Source organism: Amaranthus tricolor, chromosome 17 (assembly GCF_026212465.1).
Source record: "Amaranthus tricolor cultivar Red isolate AtriRed21 chromosome 17, ASM2621246v1, whole genome shotgun sequence".
NCBI lineage: Eukaryota > Viridiplantae > Streptophyta > Magnoliopsida > Caryophyllales > Amaranthaceae > Amaranthus > Amaranthus tricolor.
In genome coordinates, this window is record NC_080063.1 from 12,757,117 (window position 1) to 12,776,515 (window position 19,399).

The 19,399-nt window shown below is 33.1% G+C and overlaps 2 protein-coding genes across 2 annotated transcripts; both read right to left on the reverse strand.

The window, feature by feature from the left end:
- Nucleotides 1–492: 492 nt before the first annotated feature.
- On the reverse strand, nucleotides 493–5,144 carry LOC130803460 (2-oxoglutarate-dependent dioxygenase DAO-like). Its single transcript, XM_057667564.1, has 3 exons — nucleotides 4,595–5,144; nucleotides 2,079–2,394; nucleotides 493–1,045 (listed from the first exon to the last, which is right to left on the reverse strand). Exons 1-3 carry the CDS (start codon nucleotides 4,924–4,926, stop codon nucleotides 797–799), a joined length of 897 nt encoding a protein of 298 aa, XP_057523547.1. The 5' UTR covers nucleotides 4,927–5,144; the 3' UTR covers nucleotides 493–796.
- Nucleotides 5,145–6,854: 1,710 nt separating this feature from the next.
- On the reverse strand, nucleotides 6,855–18,574 carry LOC130803459 (26S proteasome non-ATPase regulatory subunit 12 homolog A-like). The gene is made up of 12 exons (XM_057667563.1): nucleotides 18,383–18,574; nucleotides 18,251–18,287; nucleotides 17,149–17,343; nucleotides 12,568–12,675; nucleotides 12,377–12,481; nucleotides 12,223–12,279; nucleotides 11,901–12,094; nucleotides 10,467–10,566; nucleotides 10,282–10,394; nucleotides 10,045–10,198; nucleotides 9,890–9,967; nucleotides 6,855–7,345 (listed from the first exon to the last, which is right to left on the reverse strand). Exons 2-12 carry the CDS (start codon nucleotides 18,254–18,256, stop codon nucleotides 7,127–7,129), a joined length of 1,329 nt encoding a protein of 442 aa, XP_057523546.1. The 5' UTR covers nucleotides 18,257–18,287; nucleotides 18,383–18,574; the 3' UTR covers nucleotides 6,855–7,126.
- Nucleotides 18,575–19,399: the final 825 nt, after the last annotated feature.

Below are 19,399 nucleotides of genomic sequence, written 5' to 3' on the forward strand. Positions count from 1 at the left end.
ATACGAAGGAGTAGGTTAGATAGTAGCAAATTATGACTATAAAATAGTTGATGGACAAAGAAATGAAGACTAATCAAGGCATTCCGTAAGGTATTTATCATATGAAGACTTTACTCCTATTTAGTTCACCTGAATTTTGCTAATTTAGTTAATTTTTATTGATCATAATTATTTTTTTCTAATTAAAAGTGATTTTGCCAATTGTAATTGATTTTTACTAATTAAAATTAATTTTTTCTAATTATAACTAATTTTTACTTAATTAAACTAATTTTTATTAATTAAAGCTAATTTTTACTAATTAAAACTTATTTTTATTAAATTACTTATTTTTTAAAGCAAACTAAACATAGCCATAGGAAAGAAGAAAATTACATGCTCTCAAGAGTTTGACAATCCTAAAACAAGCAAACTATAAAATATAACTTCTCGCGATGTTATTTATCTTGCCCTATATATGTACATTTCTGTAATTTTGAATTTGATACATAAAAACAAATTAAAGTGATAACTTTTTAAATATTGTATAGCAAATTTAAAGGAACAGAGAAAATAGATTACAATTAATTCACCATGAAAGGACTTGTACTAAATACTTTTGTTATCGCTCGAAGATATTCCAACTGAGATTACAATCTTATTTCTATAATTCTATCTAATGCATTCTCTTCGTAGTCACGTTCATAGTATAGGTCACACAACAACAATGCTAGAATCTAAATCCCGAAAACATAGTGTTGGTCACAGATACAACTACAAGTAATTGAGTTGTAATTCAAAACATATTCAACCAGATCTACTTGTTAAGACGTAACAATTCAAGGACCTCACCCGAATGTAGCTTCTTTGAAGCACGAAGCTCCCTTAACTCTTTATAAGTGATCGGAGAATAAAGGCGAGGGTGCTCAGCATCTACGAACTCTGGTGGTGCTTCGATTGTTTTATCCGGGGGTGGAGAAAGGAACGTTGCAATCGACATACGTATCCCTGCAGCCTTGCACTGAACACGGTGCTGCACATTGCGTAGAAGTCCGTTGCTCCATGGCTTTCAAAGTAGTATCAATTGCCGGTCAGGATTAAGATATGTCAGTAGTTAGTAGAATCAAAATCAGAGAAACTTTTATTCAAGTACCTTGACATTGGAACACTTGGTAACGATTTGGGTTGAGCAAATCCTTTCGAATTTGTTCGATTTGAACTTTTGGAAACCCAATCCATTACGGCCCGTTTGGTTAATAGTACTAATTGGTGGCAATGGGAATGATTTGTAGTGTAAATTTTCATGATATGTATCATGTCATTACCATGGTAATAAAAGTTTGATGATAAATAAGATTATTTGTTCACAATGTTTCATTACCACTTAATACCACATGTTTAAGTGGTAATGCATTAGAATGAATTTTGTGAAGAAATTGAGCTTGTTGAAGGAGAATAAGTATGGTCAATAAATTCATCAAAAGATATTCTTACCAAAATTACAGTAACATTCCATTACTATTTCCATCATTAAGTACCAGTTATCAAATGGGCCGTAAGTTATAGTTACTTGGGGGTTTCAGGGAAGACCCATGTGGGCACCTTTGGGTTGACCCATGTATATATAGTGTGCTAAAGTGATTACTTACAATTTTTAAGTGATTAATCAGAGAAATAAGCTAATTATATGGACTTGTTTCAGGGTGAAACTGTCTCATACAAATTGAGCAGTTTTAGTTATTACTAAATGCTTTGTAAAGGCAACGAAACCAGCATATAAGTTACTCAAATAGAAAAGCCTAATTATTTGAATGACCTGTTTGGTTAGTGGTAGTAGATGGTGGTATGGGAATGATTTATAGTATAAAATTTTATCAAAAGTTCCATTTCATTCCCATGGTAGTAAAACTTTGATCACAAAAAAGTTTTTTTTTTACAAATTTTCATTACTACCTAATACCACCTCTCCCATTGGTAATACATTGAAATAGATTTTATGAAGAAAATGAGATGATTGAAGTTAGACAAACATAGCCATTACCATCATTTATTACCAACTACCAAACGGGTCTGAAGGAGATGTAAGGAAGTGAACTTACAGCAGCAACATCTCCAAGATTCACAACAAGTGTTCCTGGGCAGGGATCAACAGCAACAAATTCACCCGACTCGTTCATAACTTCAAGACCACCAAGATTTTCATCATCCTGAAGTATTGTCAGAAATCCAGAGTCTGTGTGAATTTGTACTCCTGAAGACCCAATACTTTCTGGAGTGAAACTATATTTATTGATCCTGAACTGACAAGGCCAACCTTTAAAACTGTACTCTTTCAAACCCATAATTGTGGACATCTTAACAGCAATATCTATTGCAGATTTGTAAATTGCTTCAGCATAATTCTCTATTATCTCCCTGTTCAACAGTTTTGGCTTAACGTATTAATAAAAACCGTATAAATTCTGAAATAACTAACGGAAATAGAATCAAACTCCTAACACCTTACCAAAAAGAAATAGAATCAAATTCCTAGTGGCATAAGAAGCGCAATAAAGTTTGCATTGTTGCCAAAAATATCCCCCACCATAGATGTAGGTTTACGATTTACCCTGGTGTCAGCAAGGGTTGGTGAGTCCACCATGGTTTTCCAGGCTGCCAAGTTGTAGCAGGTTTTGATTGAGATTATCAAGTGTGTGGGTGGCTTGAGTGCACCATGGTAGAACTTGGCTTTTAGTTCTTAGAAGCTTTTTAAGCACATAGGTGTTTGGTTGTGTTGGCTAAGGAAGGGAAGAATATATAGCTAATGTGCATAAAGATGGAAGTTTCTATAATACTGGAAGGCTTTGGGAAAAGGAGTAGCATGGAATACTATGCACGGAAAAGTGGTCAAGGACATCAGTCAAAGGGTGCTCCTTAAAGCGACCCATGTGCTCAAACAAGCACCAAGCACAGAACACTGCCAGAAGGTGCTGCTTCATCAGTGCTAGGACGAGCAGGAGCGCCCCCCTGCAAACCCTCTTTTTCTTCCGCAGCTTTACCTATGTCTGTCATCGCTTAGTATTTAGTGGCCTTAGAAATATGAAGGGGCCTATCACTTATGCTTAGCCAAGACACTATCTTTCTAACCCTTAGACCAACACAAAGCCTCTCTAATCTCTCTCTCATTGTGATCCTTATATAAGTTCATAGCTTGAACTCCAAGCATTATCTCTATAATCCACAAAGCAAACCATCATCTATAGGACATAGTCTTAATTGGGTGAACCTCGTATATCTTTTATCCTATTTATAAGTGTATTGTTTGTTTCTTAAATTCTCATTAGTTATTTTGTTAGGACCTGTTTGGTATTAATGTGGTTTTTATTGTTTTAAAATTTCTAAGTCATATGATATATGTTTAATAATGAATAAAAAGTTAGTCATATGATATATGTTTAATAATGATAATTTTGAAAACCAACAAAAACTAGAAAAAAAAACGATAACAAACAGACCCTTAGGTGTTAGATTCAAGTTTCCAACAAAAAGCATCCTACCATTGATATTGAGTGTTCTTTCTTCCTAAGTTGTTCTAGTTTGGAGCAATCAAGTTTCACTTCAGTGATGATACATAAGAATATGAATTTAAATTGTGTATCTACGCATTTATGGATTTGGAACATTCGATCCAATTCCTAGAATCAAATTTGTTCAAAAATGTACTAGTTTTACCATAATTAGAACTCATCTTTTCTTTTGTTTTGATGTCATAATTGATGTTCTCACTTGCAATCTCAACGATTTACAATTTGCTACTAGGGTTGGGCAAAGATCCAACACCCTACCTAGAACTGTTCAATTACTAGTATATTTTAAAGGTAATGATCTAAATTTTTTAGACCTTGTTCAAGTCTAATAGAAAACTGAAGAATTTGGATTCCGACTCTGAAAATTTAAGGGGCTAAGAGTTTCTAAATTTTAGATACAAGTTCAGTTAAAGAAAATCTTACCCTCAAACCTCAACTAACAAATTGAAAAAAATTGACTTGATATTACAAAATTTCTTTTTCCAAATAATAATTATTGCATCATCCAATGCTTTAATAAATTGAAGAAAATTCAATTAGGTCACTAATGTTATTTATCAATATATGTTCAATGGCCTTACGTTGGAATCCACATAGAGCTTTTTAATATATATGTACTCCCTCATTTTTATCGTTTTTTTGACATCTAGCTATTTGGAGTCTAATTGACCGTATTGCTTCTGCCCTCTCTTGCAATAGGGTACGATGTCAAGGAAGGTCTGTGTTGCAACCACCTTTCTAGCTCAAAACGCTCTCATGTGAGAGAACGTGTTAGAATATATAACATATTCTTAAACATTGGCTTTAAAAGCGGAATTTACTGGTTATGATGGTATGGTATGGCTTGACCTTAATCAACACAATCCCACAACAGATTTATAAGTCTATGGAAGTTTGACAAATCATACAATTGTTACAAGCAACTTCATAATCTACCCATCTACTGTAAACAGATTATTAGATTTTGTATAACCCAAATATATTAAATTTTAAACACAAATCTTTAAAATGTTCTGGAAAAATAAAAAGCAGAAATTAGTGAAGAAAACCTTTGTTTGGAAGAAGCCTGAAGCTGTGTACAAAAGGTAGAAACAGAGGTAGGAGAAGCAACATCAAAGAGTCCCAATGCTTCATAAAGAGGATTCTTCTCACTGGGAGACATATACCCACTTCCAGGAAGCACATCCACATTTTTCCGTTTGATTTCAATGGGAAGATCAAGTAATTCTCTTGCTACTGACTTCATTTCCGCCATTAATTGTAGGGATACTCCATGATTGATCACTCTGAAGCAACCCCATTTTTCAAATACTTCCTTTAGTTTCTCTGAATTCAGTTCGAATTCTTCAAGATCTATGATTGGGATGCTTTTCCCTGCCATTTCTTTAGATGTTTACAAATTTATTTATTTTTTTAAATCGGTAAGCGTTCATCAGGCGGGGTTTTAATTAAATTAATAACGAAAATCAGATTTTATTCAGCTAAGCGTATAAGGCAAGTAATATACTAATTTTTTCAATTAGTTCCTCGTCTTCACTCAGCCCCATCATATCATTAAAATTAAACTAGTGTTGAAGTAAGATTCGGGTGTTGTCTCACGAAATGTGTTCAAACTCAAGGGACAAAAGGAATATATTTTCTAGCAAATTAGAATAAATACGAAAATTCGATAAAAAGATAAATTAAAAATATAGATGAATGTTAAGAAAAGAACATAGGTCATTACCAAAAAATAAAAACAAAAAAAATTTATAAGACAAACCAAAAAGAAAACAGCAAGTCTTGTATGATATCCTCTTATTGTGAGACGAGTTTATATAAGTGGTTCAATTAATATTTTCTTAAACAATATAATTGATAAAGTAGGTTAAAAATGAGTTTTTTTAGTTTTTTTAAAGTATAAAAAGAATGTGAGTAAGTCATTTTCTCAATGCTCTTGGAATTGATTAAATGAGAGTGCCAATTTTTTTTTTCGTTACTTTGTTTAGCATGCCGTGTGGTGTGATCTCTTTGCTAAGCTTTTTCCCACTTTCATCCTTGTTTACTTCTTGCACGCAAATTATTTGCCCAACTTACCAAAATAAATCTACTTTCAATGGCAAATAATAAATTGACTTTGTTATTGGAGAAAATATATATTTATATTCCAATAAATATAATACAGAAGGGGTATATGTTTATAAGTAGAGTAAAAGAATTATTTAATCTTGTAGAGTTTTGATAATGATAATTTTAGAATTAATTTTGAGTCAACTTGATTCTACATATTAAAATTATATTTGTCTTTTAAGTCATTTTAATATTTAAATTTAAGAATTGTTTTTGAAACTATTAAGATTACGGGTGACTTGTGTTATGAAATAATCAAGAACACGATCAAGGAAATTAATCATGTGTATTAGTGAAGGTTAGAAGAGGACAATTTGTATCACATGTTTGTAATTTGATTTGAATGGAAATCGAGAGTACATGATAATATGGAAGAGTATCTTTGACATGTGAAGAGTTTAAAGTGCAAATATCAGTTTTAGAATTAGTGTGCAAGAGTATTGAAGACCGTGAAGAAGCATGAAAAAAGAAAGTCAAGCAATAGAGGCACCTGACCAAGCTGCTCAACCGAGCCATAGGTCGAGCGACCAACAGGGGTGCAATTTGACTTTTTTTTTTGTGACCTGCTGATTTGCCTCTTATGTTTGTGTTTGCTGCCCCTATATGCAATGTATTAAGCTCCCATTTCCCATATAAATACTTGGTTCTAGGCTTTTGTTAGTGGGCACCAAAGTCTCACATCTAAGAGCAAACTTACTTGCTTAAGTATACTCCCATTTTAGCTTCTTTTTTCCTTTACACTTATCTCTATTGTAATTCCTTCGAGTTTGTATTTTCTCCTTTAAACACATAATATAAATCCTAGGCTAGATGGTGGATGTAGCCCAAGATTGATAAATCACCTTAAATACTTGTCTTAATTATTTCTTTATTATTGTCATTCATCACTAAATTGCATATTTGGTTCCTACACTAAGACACAACACAAACCTACACATAAACCTTATGCGAGGTCTTTGCCTCTCCTTTCAGAAACCAATAAGAAGAACAAATATTTATAATTTGGTGAAGTGGAGACAAAAGTAAAGTGTATTAAGAATAAAAGTAAGTCAGGACGGAAACATTAAAAATCAATAAAATTAGTATTTTGACATATTATTTAATGAAGAACAATGGAACCTTGGAGATATGTGAAATCCCATTGGAACATTTTTATGTAAAAGAAAAAAAATCCCATTATTAGTTTTATTAACATTGGAATTTGAGAAGCTTAATTTATTTTAGAAAAAATTAATTGATGAAAAAAAACATTTGGCAAAGCATTATAGCTTGAATGTATCCAGAAAAGAATGATGATACAAATTGGAAGTCAAATCTAACATAACCCTATCTCCTATGAGTAGTGTCAAGCCTAGAAAACAAAGATGGATCAAAAGCATTTCTATTGAGAGTATCATAGAATTATATGCTTCTTCAAAAATCCTAATGATTAACAGAAACAACCATACATCATGCAAAATTAATCCAGTAATTTAAACCTTAAGAACAGCTTTGTGAACCATCATCTCCTTCTGTATTTGATGACAACTCTTCTCAACAAGATCGAGCAGCTTCTCTAAGTTCATCGACCATGAATTAAGGATATCATTGCTGTCCCTTATTACCTGAAAGCGTATGATCCCCATTGGCCTGTCTATTGTTGCCACCAACGACTTCGAGACAACCATATCGGATAAATGTTTCTCTGCTTCCTGTTGCCACAAAAGGTAACAAATCTTGTTAAAATTTTCACATCAAAGCCTCATTTTTCAGATAGGTTGCGTTCAAAACATGTAATGGGTCATCAATCTTAAGACTTATGATTCTTGGCTAATTTTTAGCATTTACCGAAAGTATTTTGAGACATTAATGTAATGGGTCAAATAAGATTATGTTCGGGAATCCGCTCAATCAAATAGATCATTCACGTCAAAACATTAGGTAGATAGGTTGAAATTGTCTACTCTAAACCAATTCTTTTGGTAAGTTCATGTTGGGTCGACTTTTGCAAGCCCATAACCACACATCAAATCGAGTTTTGGACACACATCAATTTCTGAAACAGAACACGCATTTTGGATTTTGCAATGCCATAATTTGCATAATTCTATCATACCATTGCATAATCAGAATGTTCACGAAACAACTAGCACCATAGTCCCTTTCATAACATAGAACATTTTGTATATTAAGTAAATGACTCAGAGTCTCACATCAGCGAAGCATAAGTAGCAAGTAATCAATCATTAACTATGACAAACAAAAGCACCAACTTTTACATGCTGATGCTAAGAACAGGTAGCTTGAAAGACTACATTGAGGAGCATCATTCTCCTATTTTGACCTACAACCATTGCAGAACAAGTAAGCTTGAAAAAGAACCTTCTGAAGAAATTATCTTGTACCCTAGTGTTTCTCAAAATCATCCTTATGTTATGACAAGCTTCAAAGAAATAGTTCGATTAACTAATTTACAAACAGCAACATAAAGCACAAAAACAGCCTCTTCCGGTCTTCCCTCATTAATTCTTCTATACCGACGAAAGACCAAAGTAAACCCCAAAATATTGGTTTTTCAAAATGACGTTTGTGTTTAATAAACTCCATGATAACTTTAAAAGCAATCTTGTAAGAAACCAAAATACCAATCATAGTGTAAAAATGCGTAATGGTCACAATCGCGGTAAAGGGAGTGATGCGGTTATCATTACGCCTAAATAACGGTCGAAACCATACGATATCCCATGATACGGCACAAAACGCGGTTATTTTGCACCTTTACAACGCGGGAAATATCGGTTCATTAATTATTAAAACTTTACAACGTGGCCGATGCGACACAATGCAGCCTTGTTTTTACTCTATGACGCCAACTAGGTGGGAACGTTGAACTATAATATGGCACAAAGGGCCCTTTTTTAATAATACACACTTCCATACCACATGCCAAACTACCATTCTGCCATTATGACCCAAGAGGCAAAGCAGGCAGGAAAAAGAATGCAGAAACTGAACCTTCTAGAATATATTCATACCTAGACAATATTCCTTGAAAGTTGAACTATAATATTTCCCTTTTTAGTTTTCAATTTACTGGTTATACGGATGCAAATACATCAAATGCGCATATAACATTGATGAGTCACAAGAACATGATTACGTTACTAACCAAAAAATTCCATAAGGTGATACGTCATCAAAATGTTGGAAAGATATTGCTTAAATTTTAGGAAAATAGAGCAAGCCTCCCAACTAATGCTTTGTTTGAATCAAAGAAAATGAAGGGAAAGGGAGGGAAAAGGTTTCCTTCATTTGGATAGCAAGTGGGGAGGGGAGGGAATTCCTTCAAATTTTGTAAAAATGCTAATCCTTCCCATAATGAAAAAAATTAGAAGAAAAACTTATCACTCTGTCCATCTCTCCCATTCTTTTGCTTCCTCAAAGATTTTACAATCAATCTACAGCACGAAGGTCAATTTGAGTTTCCAAATTAAAAAACACAAAACTATTTGAATATTACTCCAAAAGTTTCAAGGCTGCCCTAAATAAGTTATTATAAGCTAGAAATTTAATCTAAGGGGGGCAAATAACCAATACACTACAAAGAAATTATAGCCGAATAACTGATACACTAACAAAATAAGTATGTAAAAACATGTTATAGTTCTAATTTTTTGTTTTTAATGAAAAAGATCTATATTCAAGCCAATAAGTCTATTAACTTGTAAAACAAATACAATCTGTAGCTTGATGAAATTTTTTACCACTAAAGTTTACTCAATTTTGTGATATTTAATCCGCTTATATCATATATTTTAAATTAGGTAGAGGGGCTGAGTCAAAAATACAATTTGGTGGGACGGCCTCCCCAGTCCCTGGTGTGCCTTCGTCCCTGATCACACCAAGCCTGCTGGAATTCGTTTCAAAGAGCTAGACCACATCAAGGACATCAATCACATCACCGGCTAAATACAAAAGCTTATTACCCAGCTATCAGGTTTACCATTGTCAAATTTACTTTGTGGTACGTGTAGAGGTTAAATATTCAGTAAAGCAAAAAAACAAAATGCATACAACTTGCATATATAACAAACAAAACATTGTCAATAGTTAACTGATTATGTTTTACATAATACTGAGTCTGAGCAGTACTATCGCACATGTTTAGTACGTTATTGAATGTGAAATGATACTTTGCAGAATAAGAAAGACTGAAAAAAAAATGCAAATAAAGAGTTCACGAAGGCAGCACAAACCTCAATACTAAGACATAGTAACTCTGAAATTCTCTTCAAGGTGATCCTTGAGTAGTACTTCGAAATAACAAGTATGTTCTGCCAGGAAGCAAATATGTATTAACTAATAGACTCGTAGAAAGAGCAAATTATAGCTCAATTAAATGAAAGCTTACATGTTCAATGACCCTTTGCCTAAGATCTAGTGCTGCTTTCTCGCCTAAAGGTCCTCCTAGCAGATTCTTCTCATTGTCAAATTCACCCTCAAATTCTTTCCAGAGCATTGTCCAGAGGATGACCTCCATTGTCACCAGATGTTTCAATAGTGATCTAAGGAAGTAGATCAAAACAACATATGTATTCAGAAGTTAGGCTCAAAAAGGAATAGAGCTTTTTAACTAGTAATGACATACTTGAACTTTGGGATTTCAGAAAGGTTCTTATCTTCCAAAGTAGAGTTCAAAAGGCTTGACTGCATCGGATCATGTGGGGCAAGAGCCAAGTACCAGCAAATTTTTCTCAAAATCTATAAACAAAAGGCCATATCAGAAATATTCTAGGATCCAAGTAAAAGGCAATATAATGATGCATTGTTTACCGGTGTCCACTGTCCAGGATCTTCTTTGATGGATGGTATCTCATAAATAGCTTTATAGCATCGACATATCTCAAGGTAGTCATTGTGGTGCTTGTAGTATCTGAACAAAAGATAACTCACTTAAGCCAAAAATATCAACTTCTAAACAAAAATTTTCATACAATAAAAAGTATAACCAAAAGCAGTCCTAAATGTTCATGGGGATGGGGCCAAAGATTTATAGTTCTTTGGTTTCGGATTATTATGGACTAAAGTAAAATGGCTCATTAAATCATGGGCACTTCTTCATTATATTACCAAGTGTCAATTTGAAAATAACCTCTTTGTTAGTTACCAATGAGCACTTGACTAACTTGCAGAAAAAACAAGAATTTCACTCTTAATACTAAATAGAATAGTCTATAACTATAATCTATAGTACTCTACATAAGTAGACGCTCCTCACATTTTAACCTATTAACCTTTTACTTTAGTTTCAATCATGTAATTTGTCCATTTACTCTTTCTATATCCTTTTTTCTCTCACTAGCTCCTATTATAAATGGGTTCAAAAAGGTTAAAGTCGAAGTAAATACAAATTCAATGTCAATGCAAAAAACATTCTGTAATCAGTAATGAATACCATCTAATTTGTCAGTTGAATTACAATAAGCAGCAGATTACATAGTACATTCGCAATAAAAAAGATAGGGTGATTATATATAAAGCTTAGAAATGTTCATTGTAGTTATTCAACTGAGATATTCAAAATTGGGCTGATTTTTTCTTAAAATTTTTTTAAAAAAGGAGTAATTTATATTAGCTCACTAACTATACAATTCAATTTGATCAAACAAGTGTCCCTATGACAATATACTACTTTCAATTTTAATTCAAATATATATATATATATATATATATATATATATATATATAGTCAAGTGGAATCAAGTGAACCCATCGTGATATATTGGCCTCCACCCCTGATTATAAATCATGTACTATAAAAGCAAATTTTCATCGGTCCACAAAAATTATAGGAAAAATTGTCCGAATGGCCATATCACCTTATCGTGACCTAGTTTTTAATTTTTTGCGCTTATCACGACCAAAATATACACCAAGACAACTGCAGCACCATCCGTGAAAGCAATTTCCTTATCGGCTCTACAGACTACAGCTGCATCAGAGATTATATAGAGCATGTAGGCCATAATAACTCAGTGTGCAAGAATATTTTCATAAAGAAAGAAGTCAAGAGGAAAAAAAAGAATAAATATTACAGCTAAGACAGACATGTATGAGGCAATATCTACTATTTAAGCAAAGAAAACTTTTTTTCACTTTACGTCCGTGGGAAGTAAGATCTTCATGCAAAACAGAACAAAAAGTGACTCCATAGGTAACACACCAAGAAAAGAACATTTAAACTACAAGATACTGTATATAACTCACCGAATCATCAATTCATAATAGATACGCTTCAACTCCAGCAATGAAGGAATATCAGCAGGGGCCTCTTCTACTACGGCATCACCTTCTTTAGGCTTCTTTTCTTTTGATGGATCAACATCAAAAACCCTGGGGCTAATTTTTCTTGAGAGAATTTGAGCCCGAACATAGTCTTGCCTATCTAAGCATAGGCGAACCTGGAAAATAGAGCAGATTCAAAAATCAACTCAGTCTGCAACAGTTAAATTTCAATGATAAAACCTACAATAACTACCAAGGAAACAGACTAAGAAACAAAATTCACTAGGAAAAACACAGAACATACTTGCTCTAGAATAAAAGCTATCTTTTCAGTTTTTGCCATCGCACCAAAGGTTTCAACCTGCAGCACCACAGGTTGATCAGACACAGAATAGGGTGCATACATGAAAATGATACGAAGTGGAAGGAATAAAAATTATGTAGGTAACCACACTTACCGCTATCTCTTGCATCAACTCAGCAGCTTCATTGATAAGTCCTTGGTCTTCCTTAATTTTAGCAAGTTTCCTGATCAACCGTGCCCTTTCAATTTCAACATATATCTGCAGCAATCAAGTAATGATATTACACCTATACACGGGAAAAAAATCTAACCATAGACAAGCTCAATTCCACTGTATCATATTACCTTGCCAGCTGATACACTATTTAGGGTTTTAATGAGCTCTATACGAGTGTCAAGATCAGGTGTTTGATCAATGTACTGCATGGCTTGCTGCACCATTGCTGTCACAGCCTGTGAACATAAGAGAACTTGTGTTAGATGTTAAATGAAAGATTGACGATCAATACAATATGCGGTAGACAGCTTAGACAAGGGCAAAGCAATAAACAACTAAAATGTTTCAGTTCTGTCGCAAATAAACAACTAAAACAATTCACTTCTGTCTGGTGAATCATTTATTAGATACTAACAGGAAAAAAATAAAATCTATAAAGCTCATCATATAAGCCCTACAGTAAGAAGCCACGCTCAGCCAAGACGCAAGCAAAAGTATATTTTGCAGATTAGAAAATTACGCACACTATTATCTACCAAAGTAAGTGATAAAAAAAGCCATGCAACAATACTTTCAAGAGCAAATGACAACTCGTGAAATGTAGAATGTTTGCAGCAAGCCAGTTAAACTCAAGACATAGGCTCAACAAGAAAAAAAGAATTTTAAATAATCTTATTTTGTCGTCATTAATTGCATTTTTGTCATATTATTTTGCTATAAAAAGGTTTTTCTTTTCTTATGATGATGTGTCAAGAGAAACGAGGTAAGTAGAGTAGAGGGAAGGAAATGTTGTAATAGACATTTACTCTGAATTGGAGAGTAAAAAATAGCAGGCATAAACTTTAGATTTAGACATTCTTTGGAGCAGGAGGTGAAAACACACATCATTTGTGATGCATTCAACACTGAAAAATTTGAAGCAACTTTTAAGGTAAGATTTTCAATAAGATATTCACAAATTACTTATAATTGCTAATACAACATTCAGTAACATCATCACTTCAATACTAATCCTATTAAGAGGCTTTTACCAAAGGTGGGGGTCGGAATTTCGGGTCAAATGTACGCAATCTTCCAATTAGGTTGTTTTTAATTGAGTTTTGGCTGCACACATCTGCAAATATGATACTGAGCCTACTAAGAGGCTTTCGTTTAGGTGGGGTTAGGGTTTGGAGTCGGATGTACGCATTGTTATCCTTACTTACCTTTGCCAATTATAGGTTGTTTTCATTTAATCCTTGCGAGCAAATATTATTCGCAATAATCCAATAACAAATTGATTATAGAGTCTAAATAGGTTCGGCGCTCCTACAAACTTTTGGTTCATTTTATAGAACTAAAATGTTGTCTAATTTGTATAATAAAATGTGATTAGTGTTAAAAGTACAAATTTTATACAACTCATTGGAAGTTCAAACTTTGCCCCTTAGTTTTTTGCTTGGATATTAAATTTGGCCCTTCCAATTTCACTATTAATCCATTTAATCTAAAACAAAGAACTAAAAATTTTAGGGTAATTTCATGTGGTAACCCTAAATTTTCGACTTTTCATCGTGGTAGAAAAATCTTCTTTTTAATCCATGTGGTGACCTTGACCTTTCAATTTTTCCACGTGATAAACAAAAGGGAAGTTTTTTGTTAACTTCACGCTATTTTTACCCAATGTAATAACCTTTTTTTCCAAAAAACAAACGTCGTGATAACTCTAATTGACCACATATTTCAAAATCAAGTCGAAGTAAGTACTTAATTTAACCAAAAAGTTAACGTTTTGTCTACCACAAGAAAAAGTTGGAAGCTCAAGGTCACCACGCGGATTTAAAAAACCAAGTGTGGAAAAGCCAAAAACTCAGCGTTACCATGTAGAAGTTTCCAAAAATTTATTATCCCATAAAAAATAAGGTACATAATTGATACAATAATAAGATTACTAATATTTCTATTTTTGTGACTCGTGAACAGACATAATGTGACAGGCTCAAGAGGGCTTTCTGACAACAGAGAGAGGGAGCTATAATAAGGGCATGTTCTTCAGGATTTTGTCAATGGGATTATGGTGCTAGAATATAGTAAAGTTGTTCAGAAGAGAGTGAGTAACTTCATGTTTGTGCTCAGAATCATTTCTACCCTGTAAAATACAGTTTGCTGATCCTGTTATGATTCACATCCTTTTCCCAGTGTTAGTCGTCTCTTGAGTTCAGCATTTGTGCTCATCTACCTACTTTGATTGGCGATCTTATCACGGAATTTTGTGCGGAGTCTTGAAGAACAACTTGTAAGGAGGCTTGCTGTTCCACGGGTGCTGATTTCTTTGCATTCTATTTAAAGGAGACTAGGCTTCTAGACTGAACATGAAGCTTTATGATTGTATTATGTATGCTTACAGTGCCGGTTAATTGAAAAGAGTTTGCTCCTGGATTGAATGGTGCTATAAACATTATTTCGAAAGTTGAAACTATTCCTACATATGTTAAATACTTACTATTGGCTTCTTTGAGAAAAATCAGCCAATCAATTGAATCTCTAGGCATACCCATTTCTTCAATATTGGTGTTACTATTATCCGTTTGCTTTACTAATAGCTGAAGATAAATTAAGTATGAACAACTAAATTGCAAAATTTGAACACCTTTAGTGTTTAGTGTTTGCTTCATTAAACTATTAAATGCCTCATTGAACTTATTGGAGTGGACGTATTTAAATTGGGAAGTTATTGCAGTATATTAATAATGTGTGAATTGTATGTATGCCAGGGATTTTAATCATTTTGCCCTGTTTATAATTTGGAAGATGTTGGAAGGAAGTGTGATTTAAGTACAATTATGATCAAATACTCTACTTTAAATTAAGATTTTAATTTAAGTACAACTATTTGGATTCCACCTGCATAGCGTATGCCCCACCAACCCGTAAATAGAAAATAGGTTTAGAATAAGTTTAAAAAATAAAGGAAAAATTCCCTAGAATAATCCAACATTTTCATGATTTTCCTACAATAATCCCGCCTATTGATTAACCATGAGTAATCCCAACTTTAAGGGGTATTTTCATAGAGTAAACTCAAATAATCAAATGACCTACTATAGTGAATAATTTACCAAAAAAGAAAACTGAAAATTAATACAAAATTAGAGAAAAGTTTTGAAAAGTTACTAAAAAAATCTAATAATTTATTTTAATTTATATTCTATTTTAAAAAATAAAATTTGCTATATCATGTCATCCGGTTACCCGAGTTTGTTATAAGCAAATACCCCATAAAGTTGAAATTATTCATGGTTAATCAATAGTCGGGATTATTATAAAAGAATCATGAAAATATTGGATTATTCAAGATAATTTTTCCAAAAATAAATTCCAAATTGTGTAATGGGAACAGATTGTTTGGGGCGGATTGGGTCTTAAGCGACTCGAGAGAGCAGACCTAGACCCACTAGGTCTCAAAAAATTAAACTCAGCCTAAAATATGGGGCGAGTCCAATAGAGTCTTGAACTCATGACCATCGAACATCGAATAAGATTATGAATAAAGGAGAATGTGGATTAGTACCATGAAACATGGGAAAAGGAAAAAACCAAATTCTCAAGAAATGCTTAACCAGCTCTATTTATATATATAATTTTGAAAATACATGGTTTTTTCCACAAAAATTAGGTAAAAGGTGCTAGTCTCAATAATATAACACGTCATACTTGACAAATGTTTATAGTTCCGTGGTTTCAGATTACTTTGATCGAGGTGTGCCTTTAAAGGGTAATATTTATTTGTACGACAATTAAACTAGCGCTACTATATGGATCAAAATATTGGCTTTCAGAAAGGATCATAATAGGAACATAAAAGTAGCAAAAATGTGAATGCTTTGATGGATGAGTTAGCATACCTTGAGAGATAGAATTCAAAACGAAGGTATAATAAAGGGTTTAGGAGTTGCAACTATTAAGGAACGGATGAAAGAAAATCGTTACAGATGGACAGTGCATGGAAGACCGAAGATGAGTTGAAAGACGGAAGTGAAAAAGGATATGAAAGAAACTAGACTTACAAATTGAGGTGATACAAAATCGAAATGAATGGAGAAGAATCCATGTGTGCGGTCATTGGGACTGATACAACGGTTCATGTGGTTGACCAAAATCTTTTAAAACTAAAGCTCTAGCAATGGCATTGTTGTTGGTGGTGTTTGGTCTTGAATTATAATGGACTACAGTAAAATGACTTATTAAATCATGTGCACTTCTTTTAATGTGAAATTGCATATGATGTTTAGTTGTTTGCTATTAAGGGTCAATCGAAAACCACATCTATCTTAGTGCTATAGTTGTATAACTTCAACCCCCTAAACCCCACCATAGGTGGGAATCCCTTAACGGCATTGGGATAATGAAATGTTGTAATTGTTGTATTTGATAAAAAAAAATGCACATGCAATACGGTTCCAGTAGGATAATAGAATGTCACCAAATAGATTCATAGATACTTTTGTCGAATGTAAAACCAACTTAACCCCGAATCTTCAGAAAAATGATACACCGATTGAGTCACTAAAAATACACTTTTTGCACTCGTAAAGCATGATGAAGCTGAATAAAGAACAAAACTAGGACAATACGATCGTCAAATCATGTATTCAGCATCCCATGTTCAAGTATATGAGAAACTGGAGATCAAATTATGGAGCCCTTGCTTTCATATAGAACTATGATACCTGTTTGAGTTGACCACGTCGCTTTGATAGAAGTTCTATCTGGTCATTCAAGGCATTCCACGCAGAAGCCTCAAAGCATAACTGGATAATATCACAAATAGCCTTTCTAGTTCCAGCAACATCTCCAGCAAGTCTCATTTGCTTTTCTAAATTCAATAATGATTCTATTTGTGCTTCCAAGGTACCATGATTCTCCTGCATTACAAAGACAAAGATAAAAAGTTCAATGAGCAAAATGGACTAGAAGTGTAACATAATGGACACCATTATCAACTCTGATGGTAAAGAATACTACTCCTTTCTCGCATTCATTAATAAATGACAAAAGAAACTCTTTATATGGGAACTGTTAAGGTAATGGGTCAGCAATTTTGAAATCCTCATTTGTAGCACCATAGCAGCATCAACATTAATTATGTTTTGTAACAACAATGCTTATATTCAATACACTAAAATGATACCTAGGTACTTAAGACAGAGGTGAAGTGTTGTGGAACTAGAAACCATCTCTCTTCACCTTAATGACATGATAACAATAACAAAAACTGCATCAGCCCCAACTTTCTTTCACATTCTTGGCATAAAATAAAAACTTGTCTGAAAAATAATTCTACACACTTTGCAAACATATCCATTCTATCATTTGCGTTTTCCATTTGAAAACAATTTCATGAAAAACTATTTTCCAATAAAAAAGAATTCCCCCAAAGCAAACACCCTTGTCTTTATCATTTCTGACTTCAAAGGGTTCCAAGAAATACTCTAAGCACCCAAAACAATAAAAGAAAAAGGCACTGAATGTCTGAATCGAAGAAAATTACTCTGATCCAGTTTTGCAAGGTAAATTTATACTTAAAACTCAAATGTAGAAACCTAGCTGAATTCTAAATAATTTAAAAAAATAAAAGAGAAAAAAGAGTTGGAATCAAGGAAACTAGTGAATAAATTCCTGTACCAGTATAAAATCGCCAATACATCAATGAAAAAAAGAGGCATCGGAAACAAAATTTCATCCACACTAAAGGTGTTCATTGTATTGTTGCAACGAACAAAATTGAAACTGAAATTAAAACAAAAGAGAAAAAAGATCAGGAAAGCGCACCATCATTTTCGATTAATTCTCGGAGATTGAAAAGAAACTGCAAAATTAAGGAATTGTTTGTAATTGATATGAAATCATCCAACAAAGATTGAAAAGAGAGAATTCGAAAAAGGAAACAAGAACAATACTTACAGAACAGCAAGGAAGAAGTGTTAAGACGAGATGACCGACGAAATAACAGCTGAAAATGGTGAATGAAAGAGTTTGAATTAAAGAACTTCTGAGTAGCGATGGGCGGGTCACTACAAAGTTAATTAAGGACTTCGATATTTTTTCAACTGTTGGCTTGCCAATGAGGTTAACTTTTTTTAATGAAAATTTAAATAGCATTTTCCTCCATTTTAAAATATTTACAAAGTTTCAACACATTAATTTAATTCTTAATATTCTTTGTCATGGATTATAAAAATTTGATATTAATATCTCTGGTTATGTATTATAAAAGATTATAAAAATTTAATATTAATAATAATTACATTGATATGAATTAAACAAAATTTCACTTGAGTACGTTTTAACTTAGGCACCATTAATCGCTAGGGCACGCAACCCACTCATTGGGAGAATTCTTTACTAATTAAGAACTAGGTGGTGGTCCACCCACTCCATCTTCACCTCACATTTATTCGCCCAATCCAGTCATTATTAACAAACCTTAATCCAGTAACAACCGACACTAATTAAGTAGTCTCATTGTCTTCACAGTTGACCTATACTTGCTTTTCAAAAGGGGAAACCAACATGAGTTATTAAGGAACCTCATTTTTGTTGAAACACATGATCCATTAAGCAATAAAGCTAGTTTCTTAAATGGAGATATTAGGATAAATTTGTGTGAAGGAGCCACAATTGCTAAGGAAAATGTTTTAACACATTATCCAACTCTTGTATGCATTTACTTGAGAAGAGTTAGAACAATCACCACAATAGTCAAGTCGAATAGAATGATGTGTTCTATAATACTTTCTCCGCGTTTTAATAGTTGATATATTTTTTTTTCGCGCTATCAAATTTCATTTTTTCTTCGTAATCGATTCATCTCATAAACCCTAGAAAATCGTAAATCTACTTTTTGGGAAAGTAAGTGATCGACGATTTTTATTATAAACCCTAGAAAATCAATTATATATTTATCTCTGAAGTCCCTAA

Excerpts from the sequence above, each read along its gene's own strand:
- LOC130803460 (XM_057667564.1), bottom strand. The coding sequence starts at position 4,926 with ATGGCAGGGAAAAGCATCCCAATCATAGATCTTGAAGAATTCGAACTG. Across the intron at positions 2,395-4,594 it reads CAGGCTTCTTCCAAACAAAG|GGAGATAATAGAGAATTATG; the intron begins GTTTTCTTCACT and ends ACTGTTGAACAG. Across the intron at positions 1,046-2,078 it reads ATCTTGGAGATGTTGCTGCT|CCATGGAGCAACGGACTTCT; the intron begins GTAAGTTCACTT and ends CTACTTTGAAAG.
- LOC130803459 (XM_057667563.1), bottom strand. Across the intron at positions 12,280-12,376 it reads AGTTGATGCAAGAGATAGCG|GTTGAAACCTTTGGTGCGAT; the intron begins GTAAGTGTGGTT and ends GTGGTGCTGCAG. Across the intron at positions 10,199-10,281 it reads TCTGAAATCCCAAAGTTCAA|ATCACTATTGAAACATCTGG; the intron begins GTATGTCATTAC and ends CTACTTCCTTAG.